Source organism: Cornus florida, unplaced genomic scaffold (genome assembly GCF_030987335.1).
Source record: "Cornus florida cultivar Cherokee Brave unplaced genomic scaffold, ASM3098733v1 CherokeeBrave_3.0.0_Hap2_Chr10, whole genome shotgun sequence".
Lineage (NCBI taxonomy): Eukaryota > Viridiplantae > Streptophyta > Magnoliopsida > Cornales > Cornaceae > Cornus > Cornus florida.
In genome coordinates this window covers 101799703-101821490 of record NW_026775580.1, presented here as the reverse complement: position 1 = coordinate 101821490, position 21788 = coordinate 101799703, and the positions used below count along the sequence as shown (strand labels likewise).

Genomic DNA, 21788 nt, shown 5'->3' with positions numbered 1-21788 from the left:
CAAACATGCTTTCATGCTTTCATATTTTTGCTTCTAAAAATCTTGTAATAAATTTACGCCACCAAACAAACTTCTAAATAATGTTAAACACATTTTAAAAACAAAAATATTACTTTTCTTTGGAGTGAAAGTGAAAACAACTATGATTACCAAACTAAACCTTAGTAATTTATTTAAAGGGGGTAAACAAGTAATTTTTTGTAATGCAAAGGTTTTAATGTTTTATCCACGGGGACCCATGAATATACAACATTCATAGACCTCGGATTGTGGGTAATTTTGTCATACGAAATTAAACGGACAATAATGTAACCTTTTGAAATCTGCTCTCCCCTCGGCACTTTTTCCACCTCCCCTATCTATTTCTCTCTCTATACTTTCCTTTGCTCCCATTCCAAGTCTTCTTTCCTCTTCACCTAACCTCAGAAGAAGCTCGTCTGTTCATCAATGGCGGATTTGGACTCTTTCAACAAACCCCATCATCGAGTTCCAGCGCCGACCTCTCCACTTCAACCAAACTCTAGTAAGTCCTACTCCTACACACAAATTATCTGTAAATCTCTCATTGTTGTTTTTGTTCTTGTTCTTCTTCCATTGTTTCCTTCACAAGCTCCTGAATTTATCAACCAAACTATACTCACTAAACTATGGGATCTTTTTCGTCTTCTATTCATCGGCATTGCTGTGTGTTATGGCTTGTTTAGTCGACGACATGTCCAAAAGAACACTGAAAGCTACTCAAAAATTGACAATTCACAAACTTACTTGTCTGGGATTTTACATGTTTCCTCTATTTTCGAAGATGGGTTCGAAAACCCATGTGGGTCTGATGAGAAAAGAGTGATCCAAGCATGGAATTCTCAATACTCACAGAGTGAATCCATGGTTGGAGTCACTAATGGTAGCTCTATTCTCGATGAATGGAACGATCCCAGATCCTCACTTCCTAAAAATAGGCTTGAAAATTCATCCGGTTCTAGGTATTTTCAAGGTGAAACCATGTTTGTTGCTGCTCACAGTGACCATGTAATAGATCAATGGGGTAAACCCGGACCGAGCATTGACTATAAACCCTTGAATTTACCTATTCGGAGTCTGAGATCGAGAATTGTGGACAGTGATACTTCCGATTCCTTTAAAGGAAGTGGATCTAGTTCAAGTTTGAAGGGTTCTTCTAATAGTTCATCTAAGAGTGGTGATAAAATTAGAAAGGGGAAAGTTAGGGGTATGGTTCCAATAAAATTGGATGAAAAGTTTGAAGAATCTGATGTATTATCTTCCCCGGTTCCGTGGCGCTCAAGATCGGGGAGGATGGATTTCAGAGGAGAAGGGGATTCTGTTAAGCCTCCTTCACATTCCAGGTTTCTCTCAGTTGGGGAATTTGAATTGGAACATCTCAAATCGCAGTCTTTCCGTTCCTCAATTCCGTCTGGAAGTAGTTTTGGATCTTCACCCAAGAAAGTATCACCTTCCTCTAGTGTATACTCGGTACCAAACTCAGATATGGAAGGTTTAGAGAGAGAGAGGAGTTGTTTGTATGGGTCTTCTGAGCCCACTTCACAGACACAATCAGCACCAATAAGTGGTGATACATCATTCTTTACTTCAAAGGCTCAAGGATTTAGCATTGGCTCTTTTTCTGATATGAACTTGGATAGAAGTTCCAAAGATAACTTGGAAAACTTTGGTATGGGCAAAAGAGATGATCCAGTGAGCAGAGGAAAATGGGGTGTGGATTCTTTGAGCTCAAATGTGGAACCCACAACAACCATTGTTAAAGGTCTCTCAAGGGGAAAATCAGTTAGAAGGATTAGAGCCAGTGAGAATGTGGTGACGATGACAAGAAGGAAAACAGGAGATATTTGTGCAAATCATACAGATGATGACATGGTTAGAAAAGCTCATTACAATTGTGAAGCATCATCCAAGGGAAATACCAAAAGGACAGCAGAAGATGAAAATTCCATGCTCGACAACCAAAAACCAAATCTTGGTAATCTGAAAGGAGAAAAGCAAAACTTTGATGATGACAGTAGTAATATAACAATAGAATCTGAAGAAGATTCAGACAGTGAATTTGGGAACTTTCGAGTAAGCTCAGACGAAGAAGCAGAGGTTGAGTCTGACATTATCAATGATGCGGGACTTGACCCTAATGAGGTTGATAGGAAGGCTGCTGAATTTATAGCTAAGTTCAGAGAGCAGATTAGGCTTCAGAAAATTGCATCCAGTAAAGGACCAAGTGGTTGGTAGGTGTTCATCAAGGTAAACCATAAGTTTATACTTGCCCTCGAAAAGTTATATATGAACTGATAGTAAGTTGATGTTTCTAATTCATCTAGCTTTTAATTTATGTTCCCATCCTTCTTCTTCTTCTTTTTTAAGTTGTATACATTGTATTATCTTAAATGGGCATCAAGATATTTGCAATTTACAGTTGTGATGAAGATTCATTATCTGCAGAAATAATAATAGTTTTCCTTGCGTTTCAATTTTCATGTGGTTGGTATTCTCATTTATTGTGGAGTAAACGTAAAGGATTTCGGTGGATAATATTTTTTTTTTAACCAAACACAGCTCTGGTATTGCATTTGTTGTTTACACACAGCCAGGTGATCATTTGTGGGGTGATGTCTTGGAGTCACTTTGTAATGGTTGTATATGGAATGTTTTTTATTGGGGTTGAAGCCTGGTTGCAACATTAGGATTCATTTGGTGGTGCTAGAAATGGAAGAAGATGCACCACTTTAAGGGTGTGTCTCGTCTACCATCCTCATGTTAATTTTCAGGATGAGTGAAAAGTAAAATAATTAGAGAGTTAAAATGTTAATGGATCAAACATGTGTGAGAAACACCTAGGAAGATATGGCTAACATTGTCAGAAAGATATTATACTTTTAACATTCTCTTCAGATCCTATTTTGGAGCAATGAAGGAATACCATTCCTCTATGGTGTATTGCATATTTTTCTCTTGCATAATTTGCTTTACAACATTAGTTGACATGAATCACAAAACTCTTGCATATTTTCTATATTACAGGAAATGTATATTGGTGTCTGCAGATGCTTGCAGTCGTGCGCGTGCGCACTATGAATCAGACATATAACGATTATTATTAGTTTAAAGCAAATCAATTTGCATTAACTACTTCCTGTTTATGTTTGAATAAAGAACAAAGAACGATGAGAATTGAGCATGCTTGATCGGCTTTTTTACAACATTTACCATCTCTGTCAACTTCATAGGGTTGTTACATTGCTTCATTTATAAAATTTTAAGTTTAGTGGGTTATAAATATTCACTTCTAGTGATCACAATGGAGTTTGGATCTTGATGGGCCAAAATAGAGTGATTTGCGGATTCGATCCCAAATGTGTCTAGGATTAAAGCCTTTTGTGTTGTTTTGAGTTAGTTGTATTGTCCATTTTTATGGATTTGAAGGATCTGTTCTGCTGTATTGATTGAGTGATAATGGTTTTCCTTGAATCTGCTTGATGGACTACTACTGATTTAAAATTAAAAACTAAGCATGGATGTCAATGCAGTTGTAGCTTGATTGGTATCGAAAACGTCAAATATGAACAGAATTCTAGCATGCTCTGTCCTGGATGATTTACAATTGAAGTTGATAATGGAAAGATTGGGGAAGGTATTCCTCCAATTTGAACAATCTCTATCAACACGTTTATTATATATATATATATATATGATGCCCTGAAATGCAAAACCCAGTTATATAATTCACCTCCAAGGAGCCAAAATCCTTCCAATCAATGTACAGAACCAAATGCTGTAATATTTCTAATCTATTATTCACACGTCACTTCTCTAAGATTCACAAATCAACGGAGCAATCCCAACGCAAACCCACCAAGGGGAATCAAGAAAAACAGTGCGTATATGTTTCTAAATCATAATCTTTAATTCACATTCTGCTTCTTTCCAAAAGAATGAATATACATGCATATACATACATATATATTGTACAATAGTACATGGCAAGATGTTTCCTCATAACTCGAGATGAGTTGGTGCAAAAAAAAATAATAATAATAATAATAATAAAAATAAATTCATATATTTAAAACATTCAAATGTACAGTATTCATCTTGTATTTCAGAGTCAGAGTCTATTACCCAGTGCTTGAAACTTTGTTCTCTTTGTTACTCTGTTTTCTCAGCGACCAAACAAAAATTATGCAAAGATAGAGAACGAATACATTTAGAAAAATATAAAGGCATGGAATATGAAGAAGATCTGAATGAAGTGATGCGAATGGCCAATACACGATGAGGTAGAAAACAACAATTAAAGGATGAGCCTAATTATTATTGACAAATCCACTAGAATTTTATTATTATTGTCTTCTTTCCAAGGATGATAATGATACATAGAATCTTATTATTATTGTCTTCTCTTCCGAAGGATGATAATGAATACAGGGTACATACACTCACAAACAAAATCTTAAAAAAGTACTCGTAATTAGAAAAAAAACTTTTAAATTTTTTTACCACAATCCCTTGAATCTTATTTTTAACGTTTTTAAACCTTTAACCTTTATCTCAAACTCTTTGAATTTTGTTTTCAACACTTTTAATCTTTACCCCAATGTGTTTTAATCTTGTTCTCAACCACTTTAATCTTTATCTCATCTTTTAATCTTGTTTTCATTTTTCCATTTTTCTTTGTGAATTTTTTTATGATTATAGCAACTTCATCGAGATCGGGGAGGGAGGTAGATTAAATTCAGCCTTTGACATTTTCTTTTTCTTGTTTTTGCATAATTAAAGTGATTATTCTGAGATTTGAACTTGTATTATGAAAAAATGTTGTTAATGTTATGTTAACATTAAGAAAAAAATAAGAAGTAAAGAATATCTAGGCAAAAATTAAAATTCTACCATACTACCATTTAAAGTAAAATGAAAAAAAGAAAAAGAAAAAAACATAAACAAAAAATGAAGCAAAATACTATCTTAGCTCTCATGGTGAAAGATAATAATCTCATCACAAGTACTTATTACTAATTGATGTGTCAATCATGATTAAAATACACATTATACACACATAATAATAAGCTTACGTGTGAATATACTCACAATGAACTTGTTCAAAATGAAATGACAAATTGTAAGAAAATTTGGAGAAAGTGATCAACGATAATGAAAAAGAGAAAGTGAAAGTATTTCTTAGTTTTTTTATTTTATTTTTTTTTCAATAGAAGGAAAAACTCACAGAATAATAAACTAATTAGAAAAATATACACAAGTCACAAGCAGACCACAGTCTAGTCCCTTTAAATTTTTTACTTGTGCAAGTCGTAATCTTGTATTATGTGTACGTGTCAGTGTGTTTTTTTGTCATTATATATATATATTATTTTATTCTCTCATTAGATAAAAATAAAAATATCAAATATTATTTGAAATAGGTAAAATTCATAAAAAATCTAGAACAAAAATTAGTTTCAAATAACTAAATTTAGAGTGCTACTTGAAACTGAATCATTTTCTCTCTTTAAATATTATATATATATATATATATAAATTTTTTTTTTTCTCTATTGACCAGAGCTAAAATTAAATTTTAAGTTTATGTTTGGTGTTGCGATTCAATAAGCTGAAAAACACTTTATACTATTTGATAACAACTTTACATATTTGATAACTACTTTCTACATACGTCGAGTGGGACGTGAAAAACACTTTGATAACTACTTTCAACCCACATCTACTGGCACCGAAAAAATAAATAAATAAATTTCGGCAATGAAGATTTCTGCACTATGGAGTGTGCAGCTTATAATCTCATACATTAAACTTATTTTTTTTCCCCTACTTTGATATTTTAAACTTTTAGAAATTCTTTTTTCTTCTTAAACTTTTAGAATTGAAAGTTGTAAAAACTAAAGCATGAAAAAAAAAATAATAATAATAATAAAAGAAAGAAGAAGTAGTAAAACTAAGATAAAATTTATACACTGATGAAGTATCAATTGAGTAAATTTATAAGGAAATGTTTTACACGTTGCGCGCGTACTCTCTCTCTCTCTATTATATTATAGGGTAAAATGCAATAAGCCCCCCTCAACTATGACTCAATTAGCAAGAAACCCCTTTAGACTACTAAAGTGACAGAAAACCCCCTAAACTAACCACTTTAGTTGCAAATTGCCCAATCCGGCCATCTCCGTTCATATATTACCCATAAATGAACATGTGATGGTCACATGAGAGACAATATAAAATTAATTGACCATAATATCCTTAGGAATATAAAAATATTATAATGCCCACATATCTCAACCTTTACCACCAAATAATGTCTCTTCCTCAGATCATCTCAAACACATGATCGAACCCTAACCCAATTTTAAAAAAAAATCCAAATTCAAATGGGTTGAACATGTTATCTGGTTGAGTGTGAATTATCTGAGTTTCCAAGATTGTGGTTCGATTGGGTGATTTAATTCGGCGGTGGGAATGGTGAGGTGGTGGCGATGATGGTGTTGGTGGCAGTGGGGTTTTGGGGTTCAATTAGGTTTTATAATATATGAATGGTTGGGTGTGCTTTGTGATTAATTACTTGAGTTTCCAAGATTGTGGTTCGATTGGTACTTGTAGATACTTGGTTCTCGTTAGTTGAATAATCAAAGAAAAGAGGTCTGGGAATATATCACTAAGCAATATGAGGAATGCAGAAAGGTGGAAGAAGGGAGAGAAAACCAGTCCAGTCAGAGAATTGGAGCAATGGTAGGGAAGAAGCTGCCGTCAGTTCCTACCTCCTTTTTTCGTCATTACCTTCTTTTTATAGCCTTAGGTTATCCAGGTGGTACATTATTGGGCCTCCATCTTGGGAATGGGTCAAGGTCATTCCCTTTTTGGGTCATGTTGCCCTAATCCCTACATTTTTGGATCTACTGCCAAGTGTACCTTTCCTGGTGAATAATCCAAAAAATGGTAGGCTGTAAAGGCAATTGTACTATTCCAGCTGTCTTTTGCTCTTATCTTTAGACTGGGTCTTGCCTTAGTGGACAAAACGTTACTAATTTTCCATCCTCCATTCCAAAATCCCTTCTGCGTCCCAATGTCGCTTGAAGAGCCCAACCATAACTCTTCGTTGCTTGGATCGAGGTTCGACGCCCACCGATCATGGCAGTGTCAGATCGAGGTTCAAGGCTCGTCGATCGACAGATTGTGAAAGTCGGATCGAGGTTCGAGACTCGTCGATCGACAGATTGTGAAAGTCAGATCGAGGTTCAAGGCCCGTCGATCGACAGATTATAAAGGTCGGATCGAGGTTCAAGGCCCGTCGATCGACAGCTTGTCAAGGGTCAGATCGAGGTTCAAGGTCCGTCGATCGACAATTTGTGACTATGATCAAGGTTCAAGGCCCGTTGATCAATGATTTGTGATTAACAGATCGAGGTTCAAGGCCCATCAACCGACAGATTGTCAAAAGGTCAGATCGAGGTTCAAGGCCCGTCGATCGACAACAACTCGGATCGAGGTTATGATGATCTGTGACTCAGGTTCAAAGCCCATCGGCCAAATATAGACTAAAATTGAGGCCCAATGATCGACTATCACATGCCTTGCTGAGGTGGACTTTGTCAAAGTGTTGACTGTTTGACTTGGCCCTTGGTGACATGGCTAAACCACGTCCACATTTAGTCCCCCTGCACGTGGCGTTTTTGAATTTTGAAATAAAAGGATAAAGCGGCGCGTACATAGAAAACATAATAATGTCTTGCCTTGGAAACAGATATCTTTTCGGCTGCTGTCAGTTACCTATTTAATGGGGAGGTGATGAGACACAACTGTTCGGTGTCTTCGTCTTTTCCAAAACTCTAACCGTGATCTATATATATAGAACCAGGGCGGAGAGAGGGAAAGCCTTTACAGAAAGAAAAGAGAAAAAAAAAAAAAGACCGTGCCAGGCCAAGAAGCAAAGTGACGTGAGCGTACTGTGTTAAACAAACGAGTGTGAGGGCAGCAAAGCTATTACTGTGTAAGAGCGGGTAAGATATTTGATAAAATGACAAAGAGAAAGCAGTTGGGCAAACTCAGTGAACCAGTGCCGAAAGTATCGCCGGAGGAGGAATGGAAGAGGGCTCCGTTCTTTGGGCCCATGGATAGGTTCTGGACAGCTACGGGAGACATAGCCAGTGATGAGATTGACAGTGATGTGCCCAGTTAATGGAAGGAGAAGTCGTCGTAGAAGCAGGAGCTCAACCGCCGGCAGACTCTGTGCACCGATTTGCCATTGAACAAGGGATGTATCCTTTTTGTTTTATGGAGTTTAAAATGCCAGTGGGCCCATGCGCAGGACGGGAGGAGTGGTCTGAGCACATCTTCAGCCACAAAATGTATATGCTATGGCTGCGACAAGCACGAGTTGTGCGAGCCATGCGTCCGTCCCGTAAATTGAAAGTGTCACGCAATACCTCGGGATTGGAATTGCTAGTGTTGAGATGGTGTAGTGCAACCCACACGTTTGTGGCGAAGTGGGGAGAATTTACGCCTACATTGGAAGACGTGGCCCAATTACTAGGCCTGCATGTCATGGGTAGAGGATATACAGTACCCCTGACGATGGATGAAGCGGAGAAGGGTATCATGACTGCATTAGAGGAAGGGTTGGAGAAGACAAAGAGTTATGGGTCCTTTTTTAATGCGAAGGGGGCCAAACGCGAAGAGAGAGCAGAAGGAGCCAAAAAATGTACAACAGGCGCCTGGATACGCTACTGGTTCAAGGACCTGCAGCCTTCCTTCAAGGGGGATAAGTCCGAGCTTCCCTTTGTTGATGGAGACAAGATTGGACATCTTGCAGAGCTCGCAGCATATGTACTGTGCTGGTTGTCCAAGTATATATTCCCAGGGACCCCAGACGATGCACCTTTGAGTCGATGGTGTCTGATAGCGGTGAAGATAGCAAGTGGGATTGCGATCCCACTGGGGCCGTTATTCTTGGGAACACTGTACCATCTATTGGACATGATTGCTGAGGATAGCACGCGCTCGACTGGCCGCTATCTTATGGTGTCCTATGTAGCCAGTGGGTTTTTACAGATGTTCTTGTACGAGAGATTCCCCGCGTATGGCCCTTTACCCTTGGAATTGAACGACCATAGGGCACGAGGGAGATGTTGGTCAGGGCAGATGTGCAGGCGACCATTTGGGGAAGTAATAGACTCTGAACGAGAGTTTGGGTTCAGGCCCTATCGAGAGGAGATAACAAGGGTGGCAGACATGGGAATCTGTTGGGAAGATTCGAGGGTGATCACACCAAGGCAAGAATCGGGGGATGCAGATGAGCAAAATTTTGCCTTGGTGGTGCTGCCAGGACATCTGCCCGGGCGATTTGAGCTGGGCGATGTGAGCAAAGTGTATAACCCAAGGCTGGTACCCAGGCAATTTGGCTATAATCAAGGGGTTCAAGCGACTGTGGCTCAGAAGAAATATATGATGAATTTGACGAAGTCTTATTCCGGTTAAGTGTACTATACCTATATGAGGAAGAAAATGGCAGTATTGTGATTCCTTCGCGAAATCGCCATGGGGATATAACAGGAAACTACAGGCGATTTTGGGCAGATTGCGTGGGGGCCTTCAGGAGGTTTTGCCTGTAGACTCCTCGTCCTTTTACTCCCATGCCTATATACAAGGATGATGTGTCCCTGCGCATGCCTCGGCCAGGAGTGGGAGGCTATAGATCGATAGTGGCTCCCTTGGCTGCAGAAATGGGCGATGTAGCGTATGATGCTATGCCCTAGGCATATGTATCCGTTGCACCAGTCAAGCGAAGAGCAGATAGAAGGGCGTCGACGAAGGCCCAGTCCAAAAAAATGGTCAGTGAAGAGCCGATCGCTATCCAGAGACGGCAAAAATGGAAAGCTTCAGCAATCCAAGTGTCAGAAGATGAAGAGTCAATTGGGGAGACAGAAGAAGTGGTGGAGCTTAGAAATGATGATGCCTCGTCGAGGGTAGAAAAGGGGAAGACAGCGGAGGCATCGAGCGCGGGTGAAAAGTTTAGTGGAGGTGTCGGGGCAGCGCTAGCTGCCGGTGGCTCGAAAAGAAAGATCGTCAGGCGACTGATGGCAGTTGAGAGCTCTTTGCCTCTGATCCGGACAGCGATTGGTAAGTAATGAAAGTGAAGGGTCGAGTTACCATGTTTTGAATTATAATTAATATTATTTATGGGTTGCAGGACGTCGGTCGGAGGTTGTGAAGACGCCAATAACCATCTTGCGTATGCCACGAGTGGAGAAGCCCTCGATACCAAGATCGCTGATGCCCACACTGCTATTAGAATACCTGGGCGAGGGGCATCCAATGTGAATGAGGAAGAAGAGGTAGCAGTGGAAGAGCAGGCCTCAGGAGACACCGTGAGGTTGGAAGATATAGAAGCAGAGATACAGATGGGCCCGCACGAGGTAGAAGTGTTGCAATCGCAATCTTCCCTGGAAGGCTCAAACAGTACTTTGAATAGGCCAGTGTCGAGCAAAGAAGTTGAAAGTGGCAAAAATAGTGGGATAGGAGTGCCCCTAGTCGAAGAGAGGCAACAGAATGAGATGGATCTTGCCATGGCTGCGACAGAGGAGACGGCCTGACGAGGAGTGATGATTGGGGCACACTTCATCCCCTTGCTAGAGGCGGCGAACCGAGCGCAACCAACGACGGTGGAGGCGATCAGAAGGAGGCATCCGATGTTCCATCGCTTCGGGTACGAAGCCTTGGGGCGAGTGCTCGAAATATTTGCAACTGTGGCACGAGGGGAGGTGTCGGATAAAGTGGTGCAGGAGGCCCGTGAGCTAATTGGGTTGCTCAAGGACCGAGTGGAAATAGAATGGCTAAACAGGAGATTTGACGCTTGCGAGCGAGTAGTGGGGCAAGCTCTCTTGGCAAAGGAGATGGCAGAGTTGGATGCCCCGAATTGCACGCGACAGGCGTATGATGGAGGAGATTCAGGCTCGCCTGTTGTAATACCCCGATAATTTTAAAAGATTTATTAATTAGGATTAATTATTTTATTTTATTTTTCAATGATTTATTTTATTTTATTGAGTGCTAGATTAATTATCTTATTTTAATTAAGTTATATTTCGTGATTATGTATGATGATTGATTGTTTGTGTGGTTGATTATTGATTGAATTATTGGTGTGTTGATTTTATTGGTATTATATGACTTAGTTGTAAATTCTTGTTTGTTTATGTGCTTCATGTAATTAGTTATTTTAATTTCTGTATTTAATTAATTATCTTATTTATTTAAATTAATTGGATTGGGCTTAAGGAAAGTTGGACCAAAAGATGTGGTCTTGGGCTTGTATGAAACCTTATTGGGTTAATTAATGAAGGTCCGTGGTTATTTAATTATTTAAATGATCACTTTTGTATCAATTATTTATATATATATATATATAAATATAATTAATTAATAATTGTTATGGAAAGATATATATATAGATATATATTTATTGATATTTATAAGTATATATGATTTAATTAACTAATGAGTTAATTATGGAAGGAATATATATTTATATATATATATATGTTTATAGATATAAATTATTTAAAGATTATTATTTTAATTCATAATACTAGTTGGAACAGGATTTGGAATTTAAGGTGTATAAAAATACACATAAGGCTTTAGGGTTAAAGGTTTTACACGTTAGAAAAATAAAACAGACAGAGAGAGAGGAAGAAGAAGGGCTGACAAGGAGGAGGTCGGATCTGAAAAGGAGGACGTCGGAATTGGAAGAGATAATTAAAGCTTAAAGCGTCGGTTTCGTTTCGAAACCTTCAGGCGAGTTTTCTCTAACTTTCCTCTTAGAACTCATAAGGATTTCACCTTGAGTATCAAGGCTTTAATTAAATTTATTTGTTTAAAAATTATGGTTAGATCGGAATAATTAAAAAGTATAAACTATTATATTTGATTTTTAGATTATTGGATTTTAATTGATATATATAGGTGTTATGTATATTTTAAAATCAATCTATAGGTGGATTTGTGACCCAAGAGAGTTAATTATGGTTTCTTTATTTTCTAGAATTGTTCTGTAATTTTCTGGAATTTTTCTGATATTTTTAGGAATTTATTAGGATTTATTTTCCTATTATTTGTTAGGAAAATAATTATATATATATATATATATATATATATATACTAGGTAACTGGCGCATGTGGAGCGGCGGCACAATAAAGAATTGATCCAGTGCGGCGCGGTGTAGGATAATAGGGTGTATACGCCAATTAGGGCCATTTGATTAATTAAACTTATGTGAATTGATATGGTGCATCGCGGCGCATAAAACTTTGGTGCGCATGTGTATCTGGACCATAGAAGTGGTCTGGTTAACTATGGGATTATTTGGTGTATTGCAGACCATGAGAAGATGGTGCACTCGCTGATCTGGACCTTAGATCTATTATAGTTAATAGAAAATAATCTAGTGTGAGCGTGTTCATTTGCGCACTCATTTATGACCATTGGATGCGGCATAAAGGAAGTAATGGATTCAGTGTGGTGAGCTCACGGTAGCTGAAAGAGCTTAGCCAATACCAGCACACAAGGAGGCTTGAATCCAGCGCGTGCAAGTGCATAGTAAGCACGTGGGCGCGCGTGGGAAACTATGTTGGCCTAATTCGACACTAGAAATTAAAACGGTCATAACTTAGTCATTTTAAATCGAAATTGGGTCATTCTTGAGCTCAAATTCAAGGATTTTTCGTCTTCTTTCCAATGGTACCAATTTCATTATCAGATTCCCATCCTACTAGGAGATATTTATGTTTTAGTGAGAAAGTGTCGGAAAACTATTTAAACCAATATGGAGTATTTAAAGGAAACTATTTCTGACATATTTAGTTGCACTAATTTGTGTAAATATAATAAATTAATAATTTGTTATGGAAGGAAGTGTATATATATATATATATATATATATATATATATGTATGTATGTATGTATATTGATTTTAAATAATCAAGGATTATTAAAGAAGGTGTTAAACACATATATACATTAAATAACATATGTGTAGGTATATATATATATAAATCATTTAAGATGATTAATATTATCATTCTTATTTGGCATATCTTAATAGGCTGGTTGTTAAATTAATGATATGCGTATAATATGCATGTGATGGCTATGTATGATTTAGCGTATTGTTAATTTTAAAGTTAATTCATGGTTAAAGTGTGGGCATGGATGAATTGTCAAATGATTAAATATATTACCTAAATATTTGTATGAATAGAATACATATATGGAAAGCATGGATGAATTGCTAATTAAATGTATGAATAAATATACCTGTGGAGGCATGGTTGAATTGCCAATGTATAAATATACATACACGGAGGCATGGTTGAATTGCCAATGTATAAATAAATATACTTATGGAGGCATGGTTGAATTGCCAATATATAAATAAAAATATTTACAATGGCATGGTTGATTTGCCAATATAATAAATAAAAATATTTAGGTTTGGTTTTTATCAGAGATGATCTGCTTATTGGTTTTCAGAGGCCTGGTAGAGTGAACTTGCTCGTAGGGTTTAACCCACGATTTATTTTTCAGGTTATTAGAGGTTCCAGTCTCGAGGTTGAGGATCCGCAGCTGGGAGACTGTCATTCGTCTATTCATCTTGTGTACTTTTAAATAGTATTGGATTATTGGATAATGTTTTAAGGGGTCCTCGAGTTATGGAATTTCCGAATTGTAATTGTTGGAGAATCATTAAGTAATATTTATTTATTAGTTTTCTTCAGCGGTTTATTTATTCTTTATTATTCATCTTTGTATTCTGTGCTTGTTAAATACTTAAATTGTTTTGATATCCTTTGATTTTGTGCGCGGGCTTGATCAATCCGTGTTCCAAAATTAGGGGGTATCACACCTGTCGATGGCAGAACAACAGTGGGCTCTAGTAGAAGAGACATACAACGAGCTTGGCGGCGATGTAACCATTTTGCTAAATTATGAGTAGGCTAATGATTGTAGATCAATGACCAGCAGGTCCATTATGTATTAGCTTTTGTTATTGAATGAAAGTTGAGCAGTTATAGAAATGGTGTGATAACAAAACTTGCATATATTATTTCTGATATAGGACTAACAGAAAGTACAAAAGAACTAACTGTGATAAAGCTTTAGCCAACTGAAATTTATGGGTTTAGCCTTGCGCCCATCACCCTGCAGTCTGCAGTAACCACTGGGTTGGACCTCAATGATAACATAGGGCCCTTCCTATTTGGGGGTGAACTTTGGGGGAGAGGTGTTGTGCATAATGTTTTTAGCAGCTTTAAGAACAAGGTCACCAACCTGAAAGGTACAAGGTCGTACATGCTTGTTATAAGATTTTGCCAAGGTATGTTGGTAGACCTTGAGATGTTGGTGTGCTAACTCCCGTCATTCATCTAAGGCCTCAAGATGAGTGAAATGGTCTACCTCGCTTCAAGCAGCAGCAGGAATGGCAATCTCGATTGGGAGAATAGCTTCTGTGCCATACAGGAGGGAAAAAGGAGTTTGGCCTGTGGCGCACTTTTTGGAGGTGCGATGGGCCCAAAGAGCTTAGGGCAGCTGATCGACCCAATTAGACTTATGCTCGGCGACCGTGCAACTGATGATCTTAAGGAGAGATTTGTTGGTCGCTTTAGCTTGGCCGTTGCCTTTGGGATAGTAAGCAGAAGATCGGCGTTGTGTGATGTTATATTGCTGAAGAAGCTGAGCAACCCGATAATTAACAAAGGGGGTGCCATTGTCTGAGAGGATGATCGCTGGGATGCCAAACCGGCAAATGATATTTTCACGAATAAAGGCTGTAACAGCGATGCTTGTGGCATGGTGCAAGGGGATGGCTTCAACCCACTTGGAAAAGAAATCTGTAGCTGTGAGGATCCAATACATTTGACGAACTGTATGATTGATTGGGCCAATGAGGTCCAAACCCCAAGTGTGGAAGGGCCAATGGGCGGCAAGTGGATGAAATACTGTTGGGGGAGTATGGATCCGATAGTAATGGTATCGACACGGTTGACATTGTTGAACGAGCATCTTAGCATCGTGCTCCATTGTTGGCTAGTAGAGCCCTTTGTGGATCAAGTGTTGAAATAATTTGTAGGCACCCTGATGCTCTGTAATACCCCTAATTTTAAAAGGATAGTCCTGGCATTTATTTAATTGTTTAATCTTTAATTTAATTGTTTAATTGTGTGTTATTCTATTAATTGGTTATTTTAATTGTGTGTTTCTTCCATGGTTATTTAAATTTGATTTTGGTTTATATTGTTTTGTTTTCTTTTATTAAATTATTTTAAATTAACTTGTTTTTATGATCTTTTATTTGACTTAATTGATAATTGATTTTATTTAATTAAATTGGTTTAAATTAGGATGGTGTTTTTCTGTATATTCACGTATTAGACGTAGGTTTTGTATATGGGCCGACTAAGGTTTATGTTAGGGCTTTGGCTTTAATTAAACAAGGATTAGGGTTTAGGGTTGTACGTCTATAAATATAGTGATTTCGTTGGTTAAGGGTTTGGAGAAAAAAACAAGTCTTGGTTCTGTAAAGAAAGAAGTTGAGAGAACAGAGCATCGTAACGGTCTGTCAAGGAGAAGAATAGAGAGGACTAAGGGAGGATTTTGGTGGATTAGATCAGAACCAGAGGAGGCTAGAAAGTTTAGAACAACGGCGACAAGGTTTTGGTTATAAAACTATACATGCAAGTTCTTATCTTCCTCCTTCCCTTTGGCTTGTGTTCTGTGCACCTAGACAGTCTCTAGGAGATTAATTGGCCTTAAACTGAACCATGCATGTTTTATATATCTTTTACTTGATCGTTTTATCTGTGAAAAATTTATTTACAAAATAATTATAGCACGTATGTTTTTCTTGACTCTGTTTTGGCATAACGTTCCACTGTTCTAATTTTATTTTGAATCTTACTGAAATCAACCAAGGTCTGATTAGATACTAGATGTAATTTAAGACTTCAAATTTAAATTGGAGGAAGAACAGAGGGGTTGGGATAAAACTGATGTCGCAATTTAGTTTCTGTGTTGTTCTTCAACAATGCTAGTTTAAATGGCTTGATTAAACTCTGTAATTGTTTTCAAAATTATTATAAACAATCTTGGGGAATGCTTCTAGTCTAAATTAAGGTTCCTAAGATTAGTTTTTAGAAACCAACAGAGTGGCAGGAATTGATCAGAGAAGGAGTGGACGGACTGAAACGAAGCAACGGGGACAAAGGCTCTCAAAGGAGGTAAGAGCCGGCTCCATGGATGTGGGAGCCGGCTCCCACAACAAGTAGAGCCGGCTCTAGGCTGAAAAAAAGAGCCTGCTCCAAATTCTGGAGCAGGCTCCCTTTTATTTTCTGATTTATTTTAAGTTTTTTTTTTTAATTTTCTACGTACTGTGCTTACTATTGGAGCATGGGATTTAAACCTGTTGGGTCTGGGGTTCCACAGAGAGTTTAGAAGGCTGAGTTTGGGGGTTATTAGGACCTTAAATTGATTAGGGTTAAATTCTAAATTGTGGGGACAAACAGTGTAAAAAATTAAGACACTCCCTATGTTATTAACAAATGGAAGATGAATTAATTGTTGAATTAAATTTCAGCAATTTGATGGAATATAATGTGTTTATAAAACTTGTTTTAGAATGCATTCAAGTGCATGATAAGGTCATTTAATTATTAATTTTGATCTATGCATGCTTAGGAGGCTAGTTGCTGAATTATTAAATCGTTTCCTGCAACTATATGGTTAATGCTTGGATTTAAATTGCCGAAATATTAAACAATCTTCTGAAATTGTTTTAGCAATTTATTGGATAATAATAGGGTTATTTAACCTATTCACATGCATGATGGAGTCCCTGACATATTAAATTTGGTCTATGCATGCTCTGGATGTTAGTTGTTGATTTGTTGAATCGTCTCCTACAACTATATAGTTAAATGCTTGGATTTAAATTGCTGAAGCTTTAAATATTTTTCTGCAATTATTTGGATGGTGGTTTTTGGGTCTGTAAATTATTGAACTGTTATATATGTTGTAATTTATATGGATATGGAGGATTGTATGTACCGGTATGGGACGGTGACATACTAGGGACGGTTTAGCTCAAAACGCATAAACCTAACCTAATGGATTAATGGAATGGATTGGAAGATACCGAATCCTAATTGTGACTAAGTCAGATCAGCTGTAACCAAGTTGGATGACTTCCTGGATTAACGGATGGTAGTTAAGTCATATCAACTGAATAAATTGAATGACTAACTAGTTGGTTTATTGTATGTCAGTTTAATAAATAGTTGAACTGCATACCCTGGATTTGGACGGACTTTATATATATGTTTATGGTACCACGAGTTGAGCTTGAGTCTCAGACTCGTTGGTTAGGGTGCGTATATGCGGTGGATGTGTAACTGGTTATAATAAGTTGAGGTGTTCCCTGTTAGGTCTAGGTACTCATGCCCACCTTTGGGTGTGTATTCGCATGTTGCCTTCTATTCAGGTTGAGACCCTTATTATAGACTAGTGAATGTCCCTTAGTGTGGATATATTTATACGTATGGACTAGATAGATATTGTGAGGTGTCTACGGTGTATCTGCGTATCGGGTCACTGTATGGATTGCAGTTAGATTAGAACTTGCTCGTGGGTCTGACCCACTCCTTTATTATTCTTTCAGGTACAAGACGGTTCCAGCCTTAGAGCTTGATCGTGTAACTTTGAAGTTTTGGAGGATTGGAGTTTCAATTTTCAGTTACACATGGAGGATTTTATTATTATTATTTCTTTCAGTTTTATTCTATCTTTATTGTTCTTTTTTGTCATCTGTGTTCGTTTTAAAATACTTTAATTGTTTGATATTCCCTCGGGTTTGGGCCTGGGCCTGATCAACCCGTGTCTCGGATCCGAGGGGTATCACAGTTGGTATCAGAGCACTCCAGGTTCAAGTGTCTCTAGGACGTTCGTATTAAGACTTCCGCGTAGCGTTTGTTTTATATAGAGCTCATGTTTAGGATTCGTTGAATTCTTTTACGGTTCGTTTAAACTCGTACTGATGTCTGTCATTCTATGTTAACAGCATGGTAAACACTGGAAGAGGACAGAACATGAACAGTCGACAGAGGAGAGCGGCACGTAGACAGCAGGAACGTCTACAACGTCGGCAAATGGAAGAAGAGCAACAAATGCCAGGGTTTCAGGAGGAGCAGGAAGAAGTTCAACAAACTCAGGGTCGGGACAGAGATCCAGAGATTCCTCCACACCTCAATGACCTTGTTGCTTGGGCTATAGAGGCTGGGGTAACAGCTGCACTTCGGAGCCAACCACAGGTTCAGCAGGCACTTGTACCAGCACCAGTGGTTCTGACGGATTCTTGGGGAAAGGCTAGAAGCTCTTTCACAAAGGGGAGTCCACCTGTGTTCTCAGGCTCAACCGATGCGAGAGCAGCTCACCAGTGGAAACAGGACATTGAGCGTCATCTTCGTTTGGTTCAGTGCACGGAGGTTCAGAAGCAGATGCTTGCTACTTTCAAGCTAGTTGGGGATGCACTACAGTGGTGGGAGTCAGTTACCACCCCAGAGGAGAGGATGACATTATCTTATGATGAGTTCAGTGCTCGCTTTGACGAGAAATATTTTCCCTATGCAGTCAGGGCAGCTATGAAGACCGAGTTTCTAAATCTGCAGCAGGGAAACATGACAGTGGCGGAGTATGAGCAGCAGTTCACACGCTTGTCTCTCTTTGCACCGGAGGAGGTGGATACAGAGGAGAAGAAGCACAACAGTTTCGTCAAGGGACTAATGTGGTCTATCAAGAGAGCTATTACAGGTAGTCCAGCCTATACTACCTATGCTCAGGTGGTAGACGTCGCTCTACAACAGTATCAGTTGACTGTGGACATCAGACAGGCTCGTGGTGAGAAGCGGGGTGATAAAGACTCTACTAATCAGTCAGCTGAAAAGGGGAACGGCAATGGTCACCGGCAGAATGACAAAGGCAAGTTCCAGGGACAACAGCCTTAGAAGAAGCACAAGGGTGGTTCAGATGCTCACCGGAATGGGGCACATGTTCAGAGGCAACAGAATGGGGGACCACAGGCAGGACAGGGTCAGCCACAGGTTAACCGACAGAAGAGGCCATTTGGTACTTTCCAGGGTAGTTGTTACACTTGTGGAGAGTATGGTCATACCACCAGGCAGTGTCCTAAAGCAGGATAGGGACAGGGACAGTATGTGCAGCAGGGACAGAAGGCGCCAGTGCCTCTACCAGCTCCATAGGTTCCACGGATTCAGGGACAGACACATCTGGCTTTACCTGCACCGCCGCAAACTCAGGGACAGGCACCACAGCAGTTGCACTATGGCAGGGTGTATAACCCCATGCCACAGGATGTTCAGGCACCTCAGACTATTGAGGGTAAGTTTCCTATTCATGGTTTACATGGACGTGTTTTATTTGATACAAGTGCTACACACTCATTTGTAGCTAGGACTTTTGTTGCTTTATCTAGGATGAGGACGAGGGTATGCACTAGACCTCAGGGTATTTCTATACCATTGGGTGATACAGCTATTTTACATGAGAGTGATGGGTCGGTGACATTAGATATTGGCAAACTCAGATTTCGAGCCAATCTACTGGTCCTGGACATGCACACTTATGATGTGATACTTGGGATGGATTGGTTGTCTCACTACCATGCCCAAGTTGACTGTTTTGATAGATCTATTATTTTTACCATACCTGGTCAGGATATGTATGTAGTAGCTATGCCTCGTTCTAAAGGGGGCGGTAGCACCTATTTGTTCCATGTGGAGGAGGAAAATGAGGAGGGGATTACTGTGCCATTGGATAACATACCGATTGTACAGGATTTCCCAGATGTATTTAAGGAGATTCCAGGGTTGCCACCTAGTCGAGAGATTGATTTTGTGATAGATTTAGCTCCAGGCACTGCGCCTATTGCTAGGGCACCCTATAGGATGGCACCGGTAGAGATAAGAGAGCTGAGGGATCAGATTCCGCAGTTACTCAGCCAGGGTTTTATTTGTAGGAGTACATCACCTTGGGGAGCACCGGTTCTATTTGTGAAGAAGAAGGATGGTTCGCTTCGTCTGTGTATAGATTACAGGGAGTTAAACAAGGTTACGATTCGTAACAAGTATCCTCTGCCCAGGATTGATGACTTGTTTGATCAGTTGAGGGGAGCCACATACTTTTCCAAGATTGATCTGCGTTCTGGGTATCATCAGCTGAGGGTTAGGGAGTAGGATATTCCTAAGACAGCATTTCTCACGATATATGGTTCTTATGAGTTTCGTGTTATGCCGCTTGGGACGACTAATGCACCTGTAGTATTCATGGACTTAATGAATAGAGTCTTCCGGGCTTATTTGGATCAGTTTGTTATTGTCTTTATTGATGACATCTTGATCTATTCTCGGTCGGAGGACGATCATGCAAGACATCTTCGCATAATCTTGCAGACACTTCGTGAGCACCAGTTATATGCCAAGTTCGAGAAGCGTGAATTTTGGCAGCGGGAGGTGAAATTTCTGGGTTACGTGGTGTCAGAAAAGGGGATAGCTGTGGATCCGACCAAGGTTTTAGCGGTGGTTGAGTGGGGACAGCCTACATCACCTATCGAGATTCGGAGTTTTCTCGGTCTGGCAGGATATTACAGGAGATTCATCCAGGGGTTCTCCAAGATAGCAAGACCACTCACTCATCTGACCAAGAAGGGTGTACAGTTCGTGTGGGATGAACACTGTCAGCGAGCTTTTGATGAGTTGAAAAGGAAGCTGACTTCTGCACCGGTTCTGGCTACTCCGTAGAACGGGATAGAGTATCTTATTTACACGGATGCTTCGTTGCAGGGTCTTGGATGTGTATTGATGTAGGAGGAGTGACCGATTTCTTATGGATCTCGGAAACTTAAGCCTCATGAGCTTAATTATCCAACACATGATTTGGAGTTGACAGCGGTGGTCTTTGCCTTGCGTATTTGGAGGCATTATCTGTTGGGTGAGTCCTTCAGATTATTCAGTGATCACAAGAGTCTGCAGTACTTGTTCATTCAGCGGGAGCTGAATATGAGACAACGCAGATGGTTGGAGTTTGTAAAAGACTATCATTTTTCGATACGATACCATCCAGGGAAAGCGAATGTGGTGGCGGATACACTCAGTCGCCAACCTGTTGGTAGTCTTTCTGTTCTATTCATTACTGAGTGGAATGCTTTGAAGAGTGTGGATGAGTTATTGGATGCTTTTATGGCTTGCATGGTGGTTACACCTTCCATCATTCGCAAGGTTTTACAAGCACAGCTCACGGATCAGCAGTGTATTGACAAGGTTGCAAAGATAGCTTCTGGAGAGGTTCCATTTTACTATGTTGGGGCTGACGAAGGTTTGAGGTACAAGGGGCGTATAGTAGTACCTTCTGCTGATGGTTTGAGGAAGGATGTGATGACTGAGACTCACCACTCTGAGTTCTCTGTTCATCCAGGAGGCGATAAGATGTATCAAGATATGAAGCGGCAGTTTTGGTGGGCAGGTATGAAGAGGGACATTGCTCTTTTTGTTTCTCAGTGTAGTACTTGTTAGATGGTTAAGATTGATCATCAGAGGCCGCCAGGAGCTCTACAGCCACTACCAATTCCGGAGTGGAAATGGGAGAGCATATCTATGGATTTTGTGAAAGGGTTGCCAAATTCTTTCAAGGGGCATA

The 21788-nt window shown here is 39.2% G+C and overlaps 2 protein-coding genes across 2 annotated transcripts; both read left to right on the top strand.

Annotated features, from left to right (window-relative positions):
* The first annotated feature begins 305 nt into the window (after nt 1–305).
* On the top strand, nt 306–2492 carry LOC132276460 (uncharacterized). The gene has a single exon (XM_059777891.1). The coding sequence runs from the start codon at nt 448–450 to the stop codon at nt 2251–2253; it is 1806 nt and encodes a 601-aa protein (XP_059633874.1). The 5' UTR covers nt 306–447; the 3' UTR covers nt 2254–2492.
* A 5713-nt stretch (nt 2493–8205) lies between these two features.
* On the top strand, nt 8206–9504 carry LOC132278267 (uncharacterized). Its single transcript, XM_059780069.1, has one exon. It carries the CDS (start codon nt 8206–8208, stop codon nt 9502–9504), a length of 1299 nt encoding a protein of 432 aa, XP_059636052.1.
* Nucleotides 9505–21788: the final 12284 nt, after the last annotated feature.